The 22,060-nt window shown below is 47.7% G+C and overlaps 1 protein-coding gene across 1 annotated transcript in view; it reads right to left on the reverse strand.

Moving 5' to 3' along the window:
• The window catches only part of Dlg3 (discs large MAGUK scaffold protein 3), a 51,688-nt gene extending 31,135 nt beyond the window's left edge, over nucleotides 1–20,553 (reverse strand). Inside the window, 11 exon segments of the mRNA XM_032890485.1 lie at nucleotides 11,808–11,910; nucleotides 12,375–12,531; nucleotides 14,071–14,230; nucleotides 14,851–14,869; nucleotides 14,871–14,996; nucleotides 15,299–15,435; nucleotides 15,722–15,891; nucleotides 16,083–16,207; nucleotides 16,609–16,659; nucleotides 16,913–16,966; nucleotides 19,861–20,553. Of these exon segments, the coding sequence (XP_032746376.1) occupies nucleotides 11,808–11,910; nucleotides 12,375–12,531; nucleotides 14,071–14,230; nucleotides 14,851–14,869; nucleotides 14,871–14,996; nucleotides 15,299–15,435; nucleotides 15,722–15,891; nucleotides 16,083–16,207; nucleotides 16,609–16,659; nucleotides 16,913–16,966; nucleotides 19,861–20,217 (1,459 nt within the window). The 5' untranslated portion in view covers nucleotides 20,218–20,553.
• Nucleotides 20,554–22,060: the final 1,507 nt, after the last annotated feature.

The raw sequence follows: 22,060 nt of genomic DNA on the forward strand, positions 1-22,060 counted from the left end.
TCAATAGCTGAACGTACTACAACAGGGAATGAAGAAAGGGTTTAAACAGGCACCTTAGGAAGGGGTGCAAGAGACGATACCCACATGTGTGGCTGTGCAACCTATAAATCCTAGCATTCAGGAGACTTGGAAGAACAAGACTGAGGCCTGCCTAGACCACAGAGGAATTCCACTTGTCTCAAAAAGCCATAACCACACCACAGGGCAACAACAACCAATAACCAGACACAAATGTTCAATTCTGATAACTATTATTCTATTTGTTCCATCCAGTGCTGGGGACCAGACCCAGGGCCTTATACATGACAGGAAGTGACCTCCCCACTTTAACATGGGTTTTGAGTCATAATCTAGCTATGTAGCTCAGGGCAGCCATGGACCTCCTGAGTGCTAGGATGAGAGGCTTGGTCCACCACACCAGCTCAATTCTTTACTAACAAAAAATATACATCAAATAGAATTCTTATGTATCAAATATGTGGAGGATCTTTAAAAAGTACACCCGCTACATATAGAGGCTAGGAAGTTAGAAAAAACCATTAGAGGGAAGGGAAGGTGGGGGGGGACCTTAAAGCTAGGGATGGGGGGATTATAAAACCGATGGGAAAGTGGGGAGGGGGTGGGAAGTGGGTAACCAACACTAAGGATTATAAAAAAAGCCATAAGGAACCTACTATTTTAAAAGCTTATTAAAATATAATTTTAAAAAGAGTCAGAATGGAGGTATCCTGCACTGCACAGGGAGATGTTTCTCCTAGAAGCCCCAGGTTATTTTTTTGTTTTGTACTCCTGCCTAGCAACTCACTACCTAGACCAGGATGGTCTCTAACTCAGAGACTCGTATACTTCTGCCTCTCAAGTGTTTATAGAAACTATCTTGATTTGTTTTGTTTGTTTGTCAACTTGACATAAGCTAGTCATTTGAGAGGCAGGAACCTCAATGGAGAAAATGTCTCCAAAAGACTGGCTGCAGGCAAGCCTGTAGGGCATTTTCTTAATTAATGATTGATGCAGGAGGACCCAGCCAATTGTGGGTGGTGCTAGCCCTGGGCAGATGGTCCTGGAGTGTAAATGAAAGCAAACTGGTGGCTGGAGCAATGGCTCAGTGGCCAAGAGCACTGACTGCTCTTAGGTTCAATCCCCAGCCCACACTGCAGCATCTGACAGCCATCTGTTACTGCAGTAAAAGGAACCTGCCTGATGCCCTCTTCTGCCCCTTTGGGGATTCATACACGAAATATAAATATAAAGGAAAGGTGGTGCTGGTGGCTCTGGTGGTGGAAGCCTTTAATTCCAACACTCAGGAGGCAGAGGCAAGCAGATCTCTGAGTTCAGGCCCAGTTTGGTCTGGAGCGAGTTCAAGGACTGCCAAGGCTACACACAGCTCTCTCTCTCTCTCTCTCTCTCTCTCTCTCCCTCTCCCTCTCTCTCTCTCTCTCTCTCTCTCTCTCTCTGTGTGTGTGTACATATGTATGTATATACATGTATGTATATATGTATGCACACACACATATGTATATGTATACATATATGAATGAAAGCAGGACAAGCAAACAAGCAACCGGTTTTCTCTATGGCCTCTGATTCAAGTTCCTGCCACCAGGTTCCTGCCCTGACATCCCTTAGTGATAGAGTAATCTGTGTGTTGTAAGGTGAAATGATAAACTCTTTCTTCCTCAAGTTGTGTTTACCCATGGTCTTTATCACATAAATAAAAACCTAACTTAGAAGCCATTGATTATTGAAGACCCCAGTAGCAGGTGTGGGATAACACTCTGTAAGTTGTTGGTCAGAGAGGCCCCGAAAGGTTGTTGGCCTTGTTGGTTACCCACCAGAATGGGACGGTAAGATCCTACTGCTGAAGATACCACACACTTTAGTCACGGGCTGCGAAGAAATTAAGCTGGAACTGACTTGATAGCTTCCTCCTAGCTGGCTAGTTTTCGTAGTGCTAGCAGGAGCTATCCTGGCTGCTACAAGACAGGTTAGCCACAGTCTCAGCCCAGCTGTGAACCCTGTAAACTACAATAAGGACCAGCCCGGCAGGATGTACCCATTAGTGCAATAATGGCATGAGTATTGTGGGGTAGTTAAAACTGTGAGTGGATTTGAAGCCAACTCCACACAGGGAATCCATGCCTAGTACTGTAAACCTGGTCAAGAGCTGGTGGCTGGAGAGATCACAGGCCCTATCTTTTTTTTTCTGGATGAACACGTGTTCAAACAGCCTTTGAACACGCATGTTTCTGTCCAGGTATCAGTGCTGTTCTCAGCTTTTATCAGAAAAGCTTCTTACTGCATTGGATGGTGGTTCATGAAGAGATTCACAACTGATAGAAGTGCTGAGAGTAAGGGATGTTAAAATCTTCAGTCCTAAATGGGACAGCACCATAACCCACTTCCAAGGCTTGGCTACATGAAGAGTGGGAGAGCTGGAGGATGGAGAGGTATGCTGCAAAAAAGGCATGGCCACTTCACACACACACTCACTGTAACTCCAAGACTCACTGCAACCACACAAGACCTGCACAAGATGGGGGACAGCCAACAAGTTTGCATCCTGGAAGGGGGAAGGGTTCATGAAGCCGGGCTCAAGGAGCTATTGCCAATTAAAGGTGGCTCGGGGAAGGGGTGTCACTTTCTTGAATGTTGTAGTGATTGATGATAAGTTGCCCATACTCCAGTAAATAACCTCCCACCCATGTTCATGCAAGGAACTCTAATTAAACTCAGTGGGGGCCCACAAGCAAAAGGACATGAAAGGGTTCAGCAGGGGAGGGAGGGGAGGGAAAGAGTACTAGGAGGTGGCAAAGGTTGAGTTTCATTCTATGCATGTAGAAAACTGCCAAAAAGAATGGAAATAAATAAAATTACTCCGCATTAGTGAGAAGTTTTTTGGTGGGGAGAACCTTACACTGCCCGCAGAGGTAAAAGCTAATTTGGAAAAAAAAATGCAGCAAAAGCATTAAACATGTTCATATCCTTTAAATGAATAATTCCATTTGAAGGAACATATTCTCAGGAAATAATTATAGATTCAAAGAAACCTTGTACAAGGATATTCATTAAGGCATTTTTAGAAGAACAGAATATTGGGGGGAAAAACCCTAAATATCCAAAGCTACTAACAGAAGAATGGTTACCTGAATTACAGGGCATACATGAGGACTATTTGTGAACTACTTCAAATAATTTTTTCAAATAATATATAATGACCTAAGAAAATATTCATGATGTAGGTTAAAATAATGGCAAGAATTTAAAAAACTCCCTCAATCTAATAATCCCATCCTTTAAAGCTACAGACACATTGCATGATACATAAAATATAAATATATATGGTTTGAAAAGAAATATACAAACATGCAGATGCACCAGTGGTTATCCCTGGAGGTAGTTTGACAGATGATTTGAATGTTTTGACTTTGTATTTTCTATATTTACAATTTTATGTAAATCTAAGTTTTTATATCCGGGAATAAAACTTAAAAGATCTGAGTAAGGAGACACACTGAACAGACCAACAGTATACCAGAGCAAAGCCAGGGTGTATTTGCACTAGAAATCTCAGTCTACACTGCTCCTAGTTTAGCGATCAGATGTAAACAAATCCCCATGAATGCATAACTGTTATAACCAGGCATTTAGTGCCTTACTGAAATCTCCATCCGCCATACTTTCCTGACCCACAATGCTGTAACCCTGTCCACTGAGAGAATGTGAACAAGCTGCCCTGTCTGACTTTGGTGCTTCCCACTTTCTTCTTCCGGACAGTTATAAAACACTAGAAAATCCAGTTTGGAATTTAACCGCACGCTTACAAAATTCTTTCTCGTTTTAGAAATCCAAATCCTTAAAGTACGTATTTATACGAAACATGTTATCTTCATTTTTTTAATCTAACAAAATAGTTCATCATTCAATTTTGTCAAACAGAAAATTAAAAAAAAAATCTGAGGCCTTTGCTTTTTAAAGGAGCTGTGAATTCATCGAAAAGTGAGCAGAAGCCTTTCTCAAGAGGATAAAAGCCTAGCTCAAGAATGAAAGGAGGATGAGAACCTTTATTGAAGCAAAGCAGTTATTAGTTCAAGACCGTATGATTTAATAAGTACAAACAGAAATTCATAAATTGAATTAAAAACTCACTTCCACTTATCTAACACAGAGTTTTAGCTAGAAAACAGATCACAAAACATTTTACATAATCACCTCATTTTAGACATTAGGAAACAGTCTACGAGTCAAGAATTTTTATCCACTTAGAGAAAAATTCAGAAGTAGATTTCAGGAACTTGGCTTCTCTGATATGGAGAATATATGACCTCTATATAATACATATGTAGGAGTCTAGTGTCTATATATTGTGCTAATAGATATGTACTGTATAGGTGTACAGTGTTTGTAGGCATATATCTTATACAACAGTAGCAAAAATAATAGTTTTAACTTCAGTGACAGTGGAAGTCCCAAATTATTCTCTCTTTGTTCCTCTGTTTAAAGCAACAGAACATTTACCTTTTGTTGAATATACTAGTGTTGTTTTCTTCTTTTCTAAAAAAAAATCAGTGTCAATATCAAGGTCAAGATTTCAATACATAACACAATAGACTGAAAAAGAAGCCTTCAAACTATTAATTACATTAAAAGAGAAACCATTCTTATTACTACATATCATTGTAATCGTTCCACGAAGCAGGAAGATCTGATATTTTACAAAGAGTAGAGCTTCTAAGATTTTGACTCACGCCACCTAGCAAGGACAAGAAAGCGCTTGTCTAGCCAGGTTCAAAGCGCCATGCCAAATTTCACTCCAATGTCCTTGGGCTACAGAAACAGAGAATACGGAAGAGCCCAACGAAAACACACATGCGGCTTCAGGGTAAGGAAGGAGAGCCTCACATCCTCTCCTAAGTTTACAAAGCTAGTTGGGCCTGAAAGGGTGTAGTCACTTTAAGAAGTCTGGCAGTGCCTCAAAAACGTTGTTACCTTCTGACCCACAGCAATTTTACTTCTAGGTGTGAATCCAAGAGAGCTGAAAACATCTGTTCACAGGAAAACTTCTTCAGGAATGTTCGTAACAGCAGTATTCACAACAGTAAGAAAGTGAAAAGAACACAAATGCCCATCAACCCAGGAGCGGATAAACAAAATGGGCTCTAACCATAGACTGCAGGCGCTATTAGCCCACCCTGAAAACAGGGAGGGACAGACCCGTGTCACAGCATGGCTGAACCTTGAAGAGGTTACACTAAGAGAAGCTGGGCACAGGAGGCCACACATTGCAAAGTTTATGTGAACTGCCTGCAAAACATTAGAAGGTGCCTGAGGCTGTGGAAGTAGGAAAGAGCTAGGCGGACACACACCGCTAATGGGTCGAATCTTCTAGGAGTGATGAAAATATTCTAAATTGACTGTAATAAAAATTCTGATGGCAGAAAGAGTTGAAAAGTATATCTTAAACGGGCATGCTCATATTATGCCATGTGAATTATATCTCAATAACCTAATTCCAAGAAAGGTGGACCCTACCATCTTTATCAGATCAGCATTTTCACTAGAGCTTTAAGCCCTCCAGCACGCTCAGCTCACAGGACTGAGCTAGTTACCCTCAGGTTCCTCCTGATCACTGGAGCAGTGGCATGCCTAGCCCTATTTATTCTCAAGTTAATTTGTAAACAGGATGAGAATCAACGCAAAGGAAAGCTGAACAACAAATAATAAGCCCGTAAAATATGTTCGACATTACTATCGGGGAATGCAAATCAAGACCACAAGGAGATAGCTTCACACCCAGCAGGGTGGTGACAACCAAAAGGATGGACAAGTGTTGGGGAGGATGCAGAGATGGTGTAGGCCCAATAGAAAGGAGCCTGGACAGTCCTCTAAGGGGAATGGTAATGCGATTTGATCCGGAGAATCTATCCAAGAAATATGTAAATGGCCACTGAAAGATTGCACATTGACATTCATAGAGTTTTATTTATAACAGTTCAAAAACTAGAGACTATTTATCCATAAAAGGAAAAGAAATACCACTACATGCTACAACACAATTAACCTTGATTGTGTGCTAAGGGAAAGGAGCCAGTCTCAAAAGGCCACATACCATGTACTTTCACTTACATGAAAAATTCAGAATAAACAATAACTTCATAAGCCTCAGAAAGTGGATTTGCGGTTGCCTAGGGTTCAGAGGGATAAGAAGTTTTGGGGGTGATGGTTAAGCTATTAAACTCCATTCATGTGTAGCCTTGAATTAATTGTTGTCATAAAAGTGAATGACAGGGTTGGGGTGTCACTCAGTGGCACAACCCCTGCTTAGCATACATAATGCCCCAGATACCATCCCCAGGACTCAAAAGGAATGACCCAACTCCAGTTGAAGAAATGAGAAATGCCTACTTACACCATTAATATTCTAAACCTGGTCACATTTGCTGTTCAATTGAGCAAAGCAACTCCCTGCTCCCCAACAAACCATTCCCTGTGGGAACTCACTTTGCTTCTGTAGGAAAGACTGCCACATGCTTCCAGAAATCTCTTCCCCACTACTACTTCTTTTGGCGCAGGACTGTAAGATCACCAGGACTGAAAAGCTGAAATATACAAGGTGTTCTTGCACATACCTTTAATCCCACCACCATTTGGGAAGGCAGAAGCGGAAGATCAGGTCTGCCCACCACCCTGATCTACACAGCCAGCTCCAGGCCAACCAGGTAATGAGACCTTATCTCAAAAACAGCAGCAAAAACACTCAAACAAAAACAAAGTCCAACCAGGCAGCGGTGATGCACACCTTTAGTCCCAGCACCAGGAGGCAGAGGCAGGAGAATCTCTGTGAGTTAGCAACTAGCTTGGTTTACAGTAGAGGTCCAGGAAAGCCATGATTACACAGGGAAACCCTCCCCCCTCCAAAAGCATGTAGAAGTCCAGACATTAAATGGCATCCAACCCCTACTTGTAAAGGGGAGATACATTAGGAAGCTAGTATCTTAATACCATCACTCTCCCAAAGCCTACCCCTCTCTTTGTCTACTAAATAGAGATAGAAAAAATCCCCGATTCTTCCCCTCACTAGAGCCCCAGGTCTTTCCACTAATTTGCCTCCCATGGCCAATTTATGTAAATAAAACTATGAAGTAATGTTTGGTTTCTTTTTGTTTGGGTTGTTTTAGTTTGGTTTTTAAGACAGGGTCTCACTATTTAGCCCTTGCAGTTCTGGAACTCACTATGTAAACTGAGCTGGCCTGGGACCTCAAGATCTGTCTGCCTCTGGAGTGCTGGTGGGATTAAAGGTGTGCCTGGCTATTTTTTTTTTTTTTTTTTACTTAATGCTTTCAAGGTTCAGCCACGTTGTGACAACCAGTTCTTTATTCTGTTTTATGGTAGAACACAAACTTGGGTGTAAATTAGACTGTATTTTGTTTACCCATTCTAGGCTCGATGAACATTTAGGTTCTTTCCGCCTTTTCACTCTGAGGATTCCTCTTCGTCCTTGCCTTAGCCTTGCTTTAGGAATGCAGTAGGAGTTTCAAAACTCTCTGCCTTGATGCAGTTTAATCTCTGCCCTCATGAGAGATCATATTGATAGGGTAGCAATGTTTACATTCTTCATTCCTAAATATGGGGAAATGTTGCAAAAAAAAAAAAATAACCCTTTGGAACTCTCATGCTATCAGCCCTGACCCAGGACTCTTCCAGGGCTTATGTGAAGGGTTTCTGTAGTGAGCCCATCAGGCACCTTAAAATGGAAAAAGTATTCTCTCACTACCTTGCATGGATTTACATTCCAGTAAAAAACAAAAACAAAAACAAATAAAAGACAAAAAAAAATAAAAACAAAACTTCCCAAAGGATCAGCCCCCAGTTGGGCTACTTTAAATGATCCATTTCTGGCTCAATCTTAAAACAAAGGGTCGGGGTTGGGGATTTAGCTCAGTGGTAGAGCGCTTGCCTAGGAAGCGCAAGGCCCTGGGTTGGTCCCCAGCTCCGAGAAAAACAAAAAACAAAAACAAAAAAAAACAAAAACAAAAAACAAAGGGTCTCTCCACAAAAACACGAGGTCAGTTTCTAAGCAGAGGCTGAAGCAGAGTAAGTAGGGGGAAAGTGTAGGAGAGCTCAACATGTTGTAATGCCAAGTCCAGCCTTCCCTCGATCTGCAGTTCCACAGGCCAGTGAGAAATAATACCCATTTTAAAACAGTTTGGAAGAAAGCCTCTGCGTCGTGCCAGTTGTTTAAATTTTCTATTTTAATGAGACTTTTAGCTAACAGGTAGGATTTGGGTATCCACAACAGTTTGGAGCAATCAGAACTGAAACTATTAAATATCTTTCACCGTGATATCTTGTCATTTAGCACTTCTATGTAATATTTCCAAAACTTGATCGTGAAAACACTTTGGGAAGCATCCATGCTAGGCACAATATAAAGCTCAAATAGAAAGACCCAGTTCCTATATCTCATTAATCCACACGAAGCAAGCCACATATACTAAAAGAAAAGCCTTGTTAGGAGCTTTTCTAAGTTGCCACGCAGCCCGCTGCATGCTCAAGGGAGATACACTAGAAAGCAGCTGTCTCAAGCCTATCACCTTCCCAATGCCTGTCCCTCTTTATGTATTCCAAGGAGATGTCGGATCATGAAAATGTTCTAAATTTATCTGTGGCAACACAGGCACTACTCTGTGTCACTGAACTATAGACCTACATGTGGGAAGTGAATGCTATTATGACTTATATCTCATTTAAAACATTTTAGAAGGCAGAAAAAAGTTCTTATCCTGACTGTTCTAATTAGTCAAAGCTATTTTTAAGCTCTCATGCTAAATACTATGTAGTCAAAGGGTGCACTGGAACGGTGTGCCTCTGCAGTCTCCTTCCATCCACTGCTTTCCCTCATTCCCTCCCTAGCCCCCTATCTGTTCTTTCTCCAATCCCCTCCTGGTTATTCTTCCACTCTGAACTGGTCTTAGGTCTCAGTTGTTATAACCACTGTATGTGCCCCCTTGTGGACCTCAAAATTAAATGCTTTTCGGATGGATCCTCAACGACTTTCCCTGTGTGACCTCAGGCCAGTTGAGTTCTAGCTGTCCGGTGGTTGTTCCAGTCTGCACAGCAGGGATGCAGAGTGTGATCTGACCCCCTCCAGTGCTCACACTCCATGTGAAAATCCAAATAATGAACGGTTGCTTAGCCAACAACACACGAAGACTCTGCCACTTTTGCCAACAGACGAACGTATTTGGATTATTCAACCTTGCAAGCAGGCACCGTGATGCAATCCTCCAAAGAGCCATATTTAATGTATTTTTTAAATGATCACCGTGTAATCCTTACTCTTAAATACAAGGATTTAAGAAAAGTATGGATTCAATATAGAAAGTTTGATGGCCTATCTAGATCAGCACGTAAAGGTCCATCCATTTTCAAATGAAGAAAAACCTTTGCTTACTAGGGCTCTGTTGGATTGAGGAAACCAAAGAAAAAATAAGATTGGGGAAGCACTGCTTAGCAGTGCTTCACCTAATTCCTGAAAGGAAGGCGTTTGGGCAGCATATGGTAGGAAAAAAACGCCTGACCCATGACAGCATCTTAGTTCACATCATGAACTCGAAAACTACCCTGAGAGAGCAGCACACACGGCAAGAATGACTTTAGCCACTCACAGTTTTTTATGCAGACCAGTTGCATTCCCCAAACCAAAGTCATAGAAATATTTAGTCACCAGTTTTCCAGCATACTGCCACCAGGCAAATTCACAGTATTGTTTCCATGTGCCCAGCATCAGAGAGAATAACCATTTTCTCTTACACACACACACACACACACACACACACACACACACACACACACACACACACACACGGCAGGGTTGGGGGGAAGGCAGGCAGGCAGACAGGCAGGCAGGCAGGCAATGAGAAACCATTTCCTTTGCAGAATCGACTCAAATTGAGGGCAAAAAAAAATTGATAAATATGAGTTAAGAAAAATCCAATCGCAAACCCTCTCTTCAGAAGCAAACATCATAAGCCTGATTCATAAAGAACAATATCCCTAAGGAGCATTCCCTGTCAGGAAGCTGAACGCCAAACATGGAGAGAAATGATTCGAAGTGTCCATTTGCATCTCTCTTTCCAATTATCGCAGACCAACAAGCTCTCCTATTAGTTAACCTGCCTGCACTCACTCTTGTCTCCCATCAAGCCTGGTAGAAAGGGTGACAAGCCCTTTCTCTTAGGGCTTCGAGGGCACAGAACTAGCGTGGGGGAGGGGCGGGAAGGACAAAGGTGGTCGCTTTTGAGTCTCCTTAGCTTTGTCACAAGGATCCTAGCCTCTCCCGTTCTTCTTGCACAACTAGAGCACCTGCCAGCACCAGGTTCCTCCTCCATAGGGGTTTCAGGCCTGCAGGGCCTGAGTGTCCAAGGAACCCAGGCACTGCAGCCCTAAGGGGACAAAGGCCAGGATTACAAGAGGGAGGAGAGACGAAAGATGTCTGGTAAAGAATGAAAGCCTTGAGAAGACTGGGGACACAAGACTCCTAAACTAATTGCTGGAGCTCCTAGCGTTAGAGGGAGAAACGAGCATCGGGGAAAGAGGAAGATTTAGAAAATTCCTCTAAGGGATTGAGGGCAGCTGGGGACGCAGCAGGAAGGAGACTGTGGGCTGCACTGAGGCTTTAGGACGAAAAGGGGCAACAGTTGATGGGTAAGAAGTGATGGCACGGAGGTGAAAGCCAGACAACGTTCAGTGGGCGAAGAGCCCCTCGCAGCGCAGTCAAGAAGCCAAGGTGGCGGGCAAGGGGCCTCGGGGTGCACAGCGCAGGCTTTTCGGTTAGAGGGCAGAGATGGGGCGCAATGTTGGAAAAGAGGCTGAGAACAGAACAGTGGAGAGACTGGGAGGACTGCGAGGAGGCCTGGCCCCCGTCCATCCCACCTCACCTGGCGCCCAGTCGGAGTCCAGGTCTAGTGTCGAGAAAGCGCCAGCTCCGGCCGGTCCCTCTGTCCCGCGCGAGAGACCACGGACACAAAGCGGGGCGCGCGGGAGGAGGGGAGAAGGGGAGGAGGGGGAGGGGATAGAGGAGGAGACACCAGAGGCGCGAGGGGAGGAGGGGCGCCCGTCGCCCTCCGCCTGGGTCAGGGGGCGGGGCGTGCGGCTGGAGGCCGCGCTCGGCGCACCAATGGTTGTCCAGATGACTGGCAGGCTGGGACGCGCCTTCCTCCAGTTCACCTCCTCACCTGGGCCTCCGCTGGCCCAGGCCAATCAAACACCTTTGTTTGCTTAACCGGCTCCGCCCACTCGCCTACTAGCTGAGAATACAAAGATCTCCATATGGGTGTGATTCTATTCCTGACCCCCCCCCATCCCAAGGGCTTAGTATCCCCTTATTTTGATGAAGGGAAATAAGTGGGACCTCCAAGATCTAATCCATGGAGGTCTGATTTCTTACTCTCTGAAGTTCTTCTAACCGAGTTACTCTTTCCCAGGGCACATAATTCCCAATGACCACTTTGAGCCCTCATTCTCCCTCTGTTTGCCCTTAAATCTTTTGGTGGTGTTTCTCGAGGACTGCTGCCCGCTACAGGCTTCCTGCAGTACTGCATTCCTCATCTGCAGGATCTTAGCACTGCCTTGATGGATGCTCCCAGAGCACCATAGCTACCACACTGTCTAGAGGGAAAAGGAAATAAGAGGGGACTACACTAGAATACCGCGGACCCGGTCAAATGGCTTTGTTACCTACGGTGAGATAAGCCAATGCTAAGTATAAGTTGAAACTCATCGTCTCTGCCCACCTTCCCTTCTCTTACCTTCAGGTCTATACTGGGCCACAATGGTGACTGATTGGCCAGCCCGTTTCAGAGCAGCCGCTGCCTGCTCATGGGTAGCATTCCTCAGGTTGACTCCATTTACCTGTCCAAAGAGAAGAGCTGTGAACGACCTCAAAGTCGAGAGAGAGAGAGAGAGAGAGAGAGAGAGAGAGAGAGAGAGAGAGAGAGAGAGAGAGACCCTCCTTGTAACAGTTATAAAGTGGATGTACATCCTATCTTTCAGCCTATTTGGATTGGTTTTCCACAAATTCCATCCTGCCCCCACAAATTAGGCCTAAAAGATACAATACCTCTGGTGTAATGATTATTTCTGTGGAAGTCAAATGCCAATCAAATTTAAGATCTAAAGACATTCATTTCTTCCCCAAGCATTAGTCTAGTCTTGTGCCTTTTTGCTAATTAAAGATATTTATAACAACAATTTACATTTTCTTCAGTTCTTAGCCCTTCCCTCATCCCAAGAAACACTTCTTGGTGGACACAAGACTCCCCTCCTCCCTTTTAGCCTGGCACAACACCCATCCTCCCACCTCGACTTTGTCTCACCGATAAGATCCGGTCTCCCCTTCGCAACTCCCCACTTAGGTCTGCTGGGCCTCCTGCCAGGATGAATGAAACAAAAATGCCCTCTCCATCCTCTCCTCCTACAATGTTGAAGCCCAGGCCTGTAGAACCTTTGTGCAGGATGATCTTGCGGGGCTCTCTGGAGAGAAAGGAAGAAAGATATGACAAGGGAGGTCAGGACAAAGGATGCCAGGAACTGTTGATTCACAAGATCCATACTCGCTGTAGGAAGTAAAGACTTGAGCTCCTCTATGTGATGCCCTGTGCTTCCCTTTGTCTCTGGAAACCTGCTTGGCTGCTCTTTTACGCCAGGTGCCAAGTTTCAGTTCCCTGTCCCTCCTTCCTAAAGTCTCCTAGTCAGTTTCCCAATGGGCATTCCTCAGCCCTCTCGGGTCCACAAAACTGCCTCCCAAATTTCCCAGCTCACTCGCTTATTTTCTTCCCTGAGCCTTCCTTTCTAGTAAGCTCTGTGAACAGCCCTGGAGTGAAAAAGAAACCTGTTAAGGTCGATGGAGTCACCCTGGGTTGATCTCCCTAACCATCCAAAAGATACTTTCATTACATCCACTGCTGGGAAGTTTTGAAATTCCACCCGTCAACTATACGACCCTTTCTACCTTCCCCCAACATGGCAGCCACCCCTGACCAATGACCAATGGTGTGGAAGGAATAGATGAGGAAATCCCACGTCCCAAAATGGGTTAAACTGAAAAGAGAGAAAAAAATATATATATATATATATTCATATTCTAACTAAAAGTAGTCATATCCAAGGACCTTCTAAATGGTCACAGTGCCACCAGATGAGCAGAATTATCTATTCATAGTTATCCATACAACTCGCCCGACTCCACAGCACACTGTCCCATCCTGCCATCTTCATTTCTTACAAGCATCTTTCCTGAAAGGAAGCCCAGGTCTCAAGTGAACCTCTTCCTTTTTTGCAGTTTTGAGACTTGGGTTCGATGCTCCCTACCTGGCATCCCCTCCAGGCCGCAGGGAGCGGAGCGGCCAGGCCCACCTCTGCGAAGCCCTCCTCCAGGCTGAAGCCGAGGCCGAGCCCAAACCCAGGGCCAAACTTGAGCCTGAGAACTTGCGAGCCCCCTCTCCATGGCTCCTCTGGTTCTCCCCAGGTCAATCTACCCTTCTGTCTCCACCGCAGCTAGCCCAGCAGCCACCTAAGCCCCACCCTGCAAACCTGTCCCCCTGCAACCCCGGCCGGCCTGACCAGTTCAACGGCCCCGGCCCGCCGCCACCACCACGGGGCGGAACCCTTCCTCCCGCGGTCCCGGGCTGGTCTGGCGGCCTCTCTGACTCCCGCCAACCCCGTCAGCTACAAGGCCTTCTTCAGCGACTATGGATGGCTGCCGAAGCAAGGATTGCTACTATCGCAGGGCGGCAAACTCCCCGTTGCCCCCACTTCCTCGGCCCCCTAAACGCTTCACCCCACCCCGGATCTGCATTTTCCGATCTGGGCCACTCGCTTAGCACTCCCCCTGATGGCAGTAGCCGTTCTTGCAACCACCTCTGTTTCCCTCTAAAGTCTGAAGGGCCCCAGATCTTACTGTTGGGAATGATGAGGGCCTTGCCCCTTTTGCCATACTACAAGAAGGCCTGTCACCGGCCAGAAGACTTATTCTCACCCCCTCTAGGTCGAAAGAACAGGGGAGTGTCTTACCTGGTAAAGTCTTCCTCAGCCAGCATGTGTCTGGGAATGGGAGAGTAACGAGTAGGGGGCACCTGAGGAGGAGCAGGGTAGGTGACCTTGCTCTCCACTGCCCCAAGATAACCCAGGCTGGAATTATGGCTTATATGATTGTCAGCCAAGGCAGTGAAAGCTGAAGTGGAAAGAGAGAGAGAGGAGTCCAGAGATGTCCCACTATGGAATTTTCCCCAACCCTCTCTAAGGATTTTTCCTCACATCCTACCTCAGGTGCAAAAAGGACCAAGGAATGCTGATTTCCTAGGCCACTGCTCTCTGATTTACCCACTACCCACCCTCACCCCAGGGTTCTTCCTCCCCTGTCCTTTTCTAACCCCTGGGCTTATTCCTGAGAGTCTTAGAAAGAGCTGAAGTCAAGACAGTCTACAAAGAAAGGCATGACTAGAGGCGTGACTAATAATAATCCCTTACATCTCTGTAGCCTAATAGTTTTCCAAGGGCTTTCTCATCCATGATCTCATTTGATCCTTACACCAGTCCTATGACGAAGGCCACACACACACACACACACACACACACACACACACACACACACACCATACATCATTAGCTTCTTTGGGCTAAAGAGGAAACTAAAGTTGTGAAAAGGGCTTGCCCAAGGGTACCCAACTCGCAAGCACAAGGCTGGGACCTGAACTCAGTTATGACAATACCATCTGTACTAGTTCTTTCTGAACCAAGGGCACAGACACCGTCTCTGCTGAAACCAAGGCTAAAGACCAATGGAGTGCGTACTGCTGGCATAGTCCGGGGGGAGCATACATGTCGTTGAGGTGGAGACTGCCTGGCTTGGCCACCTTCAGATAGACCATGTCTGATGTGTTCTTGAGTGAGGCCACAGCTTCCTCATGCCTCACATCCTGCAGATTGGTGTTGTTCACCTAGAAGAGGAGACACCCTAGGGTGGGTCTAAGAAGGGAAAACTTCTGCAGGACACTCAAAGGAGTGTTCTTTCAGTATACTAACAGGTCTAAGTAGGGTAGGGTTAAATGGATAGAAGGGTGGCTGGCCCTACCATGGAAAAATCTAGGGCCTTGTTAGCTGAGTAAACAGAACTCAGGTGATATTCCTGAAATTTGCCAAAATGCCTCATCTTCTACTGAGGTTTAGATGGAGTGAGAGGGGTGCCAGAGCTGTTCCTCCCTACTCTACTGTTTGGGCATCCCCTCGAAGGCTCTCTCACCGCAAGAAGCCGGTCCCCAATCTGTAGGCGTCCATCCTTCTGAGCAGCTCCTCCTTCAATGATCTTGGTGATATAGATGCTGTTGTCTCCTGGGATGTGCTGGTTGCCAATGCCCCCAGCAATGCTGAAACCCAGGCCTAGATGGCAGCCGACAGGAAGTGGGAGAGAGCCACAAGGAGAAGTTAGCATTTTTCATTCATTTCAAAGCCAATTCCCTCTGTCTCCTCCAAAAGCTCCTTTCCCACCAGTCAAACACCAGCCTATCATCCCAAGGTCAGGAAGGATTGCGCCTAAGGTCAAAAGAAAGAAGGCTATGATCTGGACTGGAGTCATCATGCCAGTCCCTTCCATTCACCTATGGGGCAGCCATGAACTAAGGGCTTGGGGTGGGTCGCTAGAGCATAGGAACCAAGAGGGCCGCACCTTTTGGCCCTTTGAGCAGGTTGACCTCCATGATAGTCTCAGGTGGGGGCTGTCGCCTCCGCACCACCAACCGCACCACAGGGCCTGCCTCCTTCAGTGCCTCCACGGCCCGGCTGTGCACCACCTCGGACACGTCCACCTCATTCACCCGTAGCACACAGTCATTCACCCTGTGGGGAAAGCCCAAGAGGCATGACACTGTGCAGCCGCCCCTCCATCATCTCTCCTGTATCCTCCCTCTCCTTGTCTCTCCCTTCCTCCTTTCCCTCTTCTCCGATATAATGGAAGGGTCATCTTGCCCTTGTTCTCTCATCTCCATCCTGTCCCTTCCACCCACAGCCCTGCTTCCAGGCCATCTCACCCCAGCCTCCCATCCATGGCAGCTGCTCCACCAGGAATGATCTTGGTAATAAAGATGCCAGGGTCATCAGGGACATGAGGGTTGTCGATGCCACCTGCGATACTGAAGCCCAGGCCAGAGTTGCCCTGAGAAGGGGGTGGAAGGGCACAGTCATTTCATTCTGAGAGCACAAAGGAGGGTTCTTGGCTCTCCATCTCCCTCCATATCCCAGAGTAGGTTCTCCAGGTCCCAGGGTAAGGATGGGACACATTCGTCAGAAACCGAACAGTTTCTTAGTCTTTCTTGACCATTTTGGTGGGGAGGCTTCAGCAAACCAACCCCCACCCCAAGTTTCCAGGCCTCAGTCAACAAAATCACTATTTGTGAGTTGGTTGATGGCTGCAGTGATGTGGCTTCTGAGGGCCCTGCTTCTTCATCCTCTCAATATGGGTTCCCCTGTGAGTCTTAAAATGCTACTCAGGGCCCTCCCCTCTCCTGAATGTAACCTTTGCCTCCCATTTCCCAATCTCCCTACTGGAAAACTTACCCGCTCCAGGACTATCTCCTCATACTTGAACATGCCATCACTGCCATTCACCTAAAAGACAGAAGCACTTCCTTCAGTGTCTCCTGCCCTCCCAGCCATCTGCCCTCTAGTCAGTTTGCTTCCTTCCCCGCTCCCACAAAGATCCCAAGCACACCACAAGGCATCTCTAGACCACAGATGGGGACAGGCTGACCCCAAGCGAGCACACCCCTCCCCTTGTGTCCAACCATTATCAGTCCAAAACCAGCTGCCTGTTTAGCCCAGATCAATTGTCTGAGACTGAGCCAACCAGTGGTGCACTCACCGATAGGCTGGGCTCCAGAGCCTCGGGGTTCACTAGGAGGGGTGCAGGGCTGGCCTAAGGGGGACGGCAGAGATGGAGCATGGTGGGCAAGCCGTACCACACCCAACATCCATAGGAAGCCTGGCGAGGGAACCTCTCCGTTTCTGAACAACAGCTCCCCCTGACTTTGGGATCATAGACTCCCACAATGTCAGATATGGAAAGACAATAGACACCACTTTCACATGACAGTTGGGGACACTAAGGCCCAGAGTGGTTGTGGGGTGTGCCTAAGGGCACACTGGGACTTAGGATATAGAACTTGCATCTCCAGGTACACTTTGGGTTAGTGGAAGCTTCAAGGCCATTGGTAATTTGGCTGATCATCCCTTCCCCATGTTATTTTCATCATAGTTTTTCCCTGGAAGCCCTATTTTTATACTTCCTTCAAAGGTTCCAGAAATCCAAGTTCTCAAATGGACAGGAGTTAGAATCCTAATCCATTTTTTTCCCAAAGCAACTTTTGATTTGAACCCTTTCTGTGTTTCAAAAGAAAGGGTCAGGGTGGGGACTGACCAGGAGTCTGAGGACAAATCAAGGTAGGACAGGACTGGGGTAGACAAAATTCCCTATGACAGAGAACCTGATGGCCCATAGACAGTAGAAGCAGAATTTGTGATCGTTAGCACACAGTAGCCATGGGAATACAGGCCAGTGAGGGGTTCAAAAAAACACAGGTTGTTTTCAGCAACAAATAGACATTGCCTTCCAGACAGGACATACTTGTGGCCATTGTTCAAGTGGAAATTTGATTCTTCACAGACACGTACACCTGCTCCCTCCTTCCCATAATCATTTTCAAGACTGAAGGAACCTCCTTGTCTCTCTCACCAGGTGTCCCAGCACTGGTCCAAATTTCTCTGGCTGTGTTATACCTTTCTTAAGTTTTGGCCCCAGAAGAGAGCAGCTGGAGACCCAGGGTGAAGGCTCTTCTAACACATTCTGCTCTGCCTCCCCCTTCCCACCTTCATTCTCTGCGGCACTGGCTTCAAGAGTGCTGACTAGCCATGCCTCCCCTATCTCCTCCTTTATGTTCTGTGGTCTTAAGGAGGCAGTGAGTAGGACTTCAGCTGCAGCCTCACCCTGGTCCCAGGAGAAGAATCATTGGTTCTTCAGAGACCCCCAAACCAATACAGCCAACTGAAGTATAATACAACCAATTCAGAGCAAAAAAGAGTCCATGCAGCTCTTTCGTGTACCTAGGGTACCATGGGTGCTCCACATGTGACAAGCCGTGCTTCAAGCTTAGTTTGGGTGGTACCTAGAGGTTCCAGCTCCCAGTAATCCACCTTCTAGCTCTAGTCCCACTTCCACTCAGGGACCTTGCCTCTAGGGTCAGGAGCCATCCAAAGATCAGCCTGGGTAAAGATAGGGTACCCAACGGGCCCAGCCCTGGAATTAGCACCTATTTCCCACTGGGCAGGCCAAGTATGAGAGTGTGTTTGTAAGGGAGGGGCAAAAAAGAGGAGACTCACCGGAGAGGGCAAGGAACCAAGGCTAGGGACATAGGAAGAGGTACAGACAAACAGACATTCAGAAAGGAGGATTCCTATCTCCAAGAATCCCCCTCTTTTGCTTCTAGGTAAAAAGCACATCCTATTCTCTGAAGAGGACAGGGGTGGCCAGAATGGTCACCAGCTTGGGGCAGTCAGCACCTGCCACAGAGAGCAAAGCCTCTCCTCCTCTCTTTCCACCCTGGGGGCTGCAGAACTGAAGAACTAGACAGGCCCTCCGCCATGCGTGCCAGAGACCTGGCTCTGCTGGCCCAGCCTCCATTTTGCTGCTTCTCCCACAGACGCTCCTTCCATTTTCTAAGCTGGCAGTTCAGGCTGGGAGTGGAAGCCGGAGTTGTGCCCAGCACCCAGGGGCTCCCAAGCTGTGCCAAATCAGAGCTGGGAAGCTAAGCTCTCTCACATCTGTGGGTACCTATAAGGGCCATGCCCTACTCAGGGCAGACCCTGCATGAGGGCAGCTACCCTTTGCCTAGTTCCAGGCAATATGCCTGCTTTGGAGCAAGAAGGCTTTTTAACACCCCCTACCCCCACCCCCCCCCCCAAACACACACACTTCAGAACAGCCTGGACAAAGAGTCTGTCCTTCTCAGCAGCCTCTCAGCCTTGCTTGGGGCGTGTCTCCCCCCCCCCACCTTTGCCTGTCAAGCGCTTCTCATCAGGGACAACACACACACACACACACACACACACACACACACACACGTGTACACTCTTGCAGCCACATGCTCACACACATATACATGGAGACACCCTCAGGCAAGCACAGCTATCCCTGCAGCCTCATCTACAGAGACACCTCCACAGTCAGAACATCCTCACATATCCATGTGCACGTTCACACACAAAGGGACTGGGATGGAGAGGGACTCATGGTATGGAGAGAGGAAGCTTGGCCATCTGGGCACATGGGCTCTGCTACATACATTCACACAAGCTCCATTGCTTTATTCCACACACCCCAACATACATACAAACACATATGTCCCCCCCGCAGAGCACCATGCCCCTCCTCCCTCCTGTGGAGACACACACCACATACAACCCCATAGAACCTCCCGCCCCCTGCCAGACACAGAGACACTGCCCCCCCCCGCCCTGCACTGAGACAAACCCAAATCCCCCACACTAGAAAATGTGCCCCTCCGCCATACCATCACCCCCTGATACAAACAGCTCCTCCCAATCCCCTCCAAATGGAGACCCCCTAAACAGACACACATAGAAGAAACATGTATTTTCAATAGTCTCTCTTTGGTCAGCTGCAGTGCTAAGGCTCAGATCCATAGACTTGGAACCCCAGCAACCTCTATTGCTCCCCAGACTTCCTAGACCCCAATTCCTAGTCCTTTGGGTTGTCCCACCAGCCTCCCCTCCTCCTCATCCGCCGGTCCTTACCTGCTCATACCAGTCCCGATTGGTACAGGTGCACTCGGGCCACCAGCCGGGGCCACTGCCGTTGAGTTTTGGGGTGCTCTTGCCGGGGACTGGCTTAGGGGGCACTGGCCCCACATCTCGGCCTGTGGGGATGAGCTTGGCCTTGGTGCGAGGGGTGGGGGTAGCCCCTGCCTGTGAAGGCAGGGTCTGCGAGCTGTAGCCTCCATAACCGGAGCTGGCCCCATTGCCCCCACTTGGCCCATAGGGGTCCGGCACCTGCCAGTCCCCATAGCCAGGAGGCTCGAGGCGCCGCAGGGCGGCCAGGCGGGTCACCTCATAGCACTCGGGGCACTTACAGCAGTGCTGGTGCTTGTGCATGGCACTGCCCCCCGCGGCTCGGACCCCCCAGCCCACGCCAGTTTCCACGCCGCCGCCGCCACTGGGCTCCCTAGCACACTCGCACTGCTCAGACCAAGAAGGGGGGGGCACCCGTGGGGGTGCCCGGGCGGAGCGGGGCCTGGGGCCGGGCGGGCGTCCCGGGGCCTCTGCCCCCACGCTGCCCCGCACCCATGGCTCCCCCTCCAGCACTGGCGGCTCCGTGTCGCCCGTTGTGACTTCTGGGCCGAGGCCCAGCGGCAAAGAAGAATCGGGCTCCCAGGCAAGGGCTAGGTGCGGCGAGAACCTCTTCTGCTCAGGCCCCCAGGATGGATCTGAGTGGAGTCAAGAGCATCTCTCCCTGGCTCCCTTCTCAATTGATTCCAGCCAATCAGAACGCAGAGTCAGGCAGCGGCAGCGGCAGCAGCAGGAATGCTAAACAGCGGCTCCTTAAAGAAACAGAAGCAGAGGCGCCCCCCGGCTCAGACACATCTCCCCTGTTCTCTGGGGTTACTGGCGATCCTAGTATAGGCTGCTGAGATTTGGGCCATTAGAAAGCTGAAGAGGATGATCCTGCGATCCTGTGTCCTTGTGTTGCCAATTTCAGGCTGTCCTCTGGCCACTCCACCCCGCCCCGCTTGCAAGAGGGAGTTGCAGTGAGATGCTCAATGGGTCCCTAAGCTTGCTCTAAGCTAGGGCCACCAGAAGTAAAGGCAGCAACAGAACCGACCAAAGGGGCATCTGGGCAGGGTGCGAGAAGTGCTGCCTCCTGCAGGGGACCAAGGAAAAGGACAGCATCCAGGTCCGTGAGCGGCTCCTGATCAGGACCTTTGTTCTCCCATTCCCTAGGCCCTGACTGAAATGACTATCTTTCACAGTCGACCTTTCTTACATCACCAGCGAGAGACTTAACCTCAGAAGCGGCAATAGGAGAAAACTACTTACGCCTGCCTCTGACACTTCTGCCTCCACTCCATGGTTATGTTAGGGAAAAGAGACTTGAAATGTTAAGAAGAAAGGGAGTTCAGGCACAAGGAAGTGGTAAGAAAAGATCTGAAGTGAAAGAAGCCAATTCTGTGGGTCTGGTAGCACCCAAGAATACCTAATGAAGGAGGTCTGTTAGCTTCCCTGGCTCTCGCTGTTGGAAGGGAGGGCAAAGATAATCATAAGACAGAATCTTTTTTTTTTTTTTTTTTTGAGACAGAGTGATCATCCTGCCTCAACTACTTGAATGGTGGTATTACAAATGTCACCCAGCCTAGCTTTTTGTGGCTCTCCTTGTTTTATCTTTAGCAGACCATGACTGAATCATTACGAAGTCTGAAGTGCAAACAAAAATGTCTGTCAAGGCAGGACTACAGGTACCTCCATTCTACCAACAACAACCGGAAGCTCAGTGCTGCTAACACAGGTAGCATAACCGAAAGACGAAAGTTCTTGCCAATTGACTCAAATCCATGCTCCCAGTTCTCCTGCAAATTTCAGGTCTCCATTTAATCTTACAAACATTTATTGAGCACTTAACCTGTGTAAGGCCATTACATGGGTGTTGTGAATAGAGACTTAGGCTTAATTCCACAGATGTTCATGCGAAACACTGTTCTAGACTGTAGTAATAGAACAGTAAGACACAACAGAACAAGTCCCTGACCTTGGGGAGCGTACATCCCAATGAGAGGATGTAGACAAACGTGAGCGAGTGCAACAAAGAAAAGATAATTATAGAGTTATGATAACTGGCCACGATTGTCAACTTAAGTAGAATTAGAATCACCTAGAAGATACACGCTGGGCATATCTGTGAGGGCATTTCCAGGGCAGATGAACGGACCCTCAATAGGAGTGG

The sequence above is a fragment of the Rattus rattus genome, chromosome X (genome assembly GCF_011064425.1).
Source record: "Rattus rattus isolate New Zealand chromosome X, Rrattus_CSIRO_v1, whole genome shotgun sequence".
NCBI classification, from domain to species: Eukaryota; Metazoa; Chordata; class Mammalia; order Rodentia; family Muridae; genus Rattus; species Rattus rattus.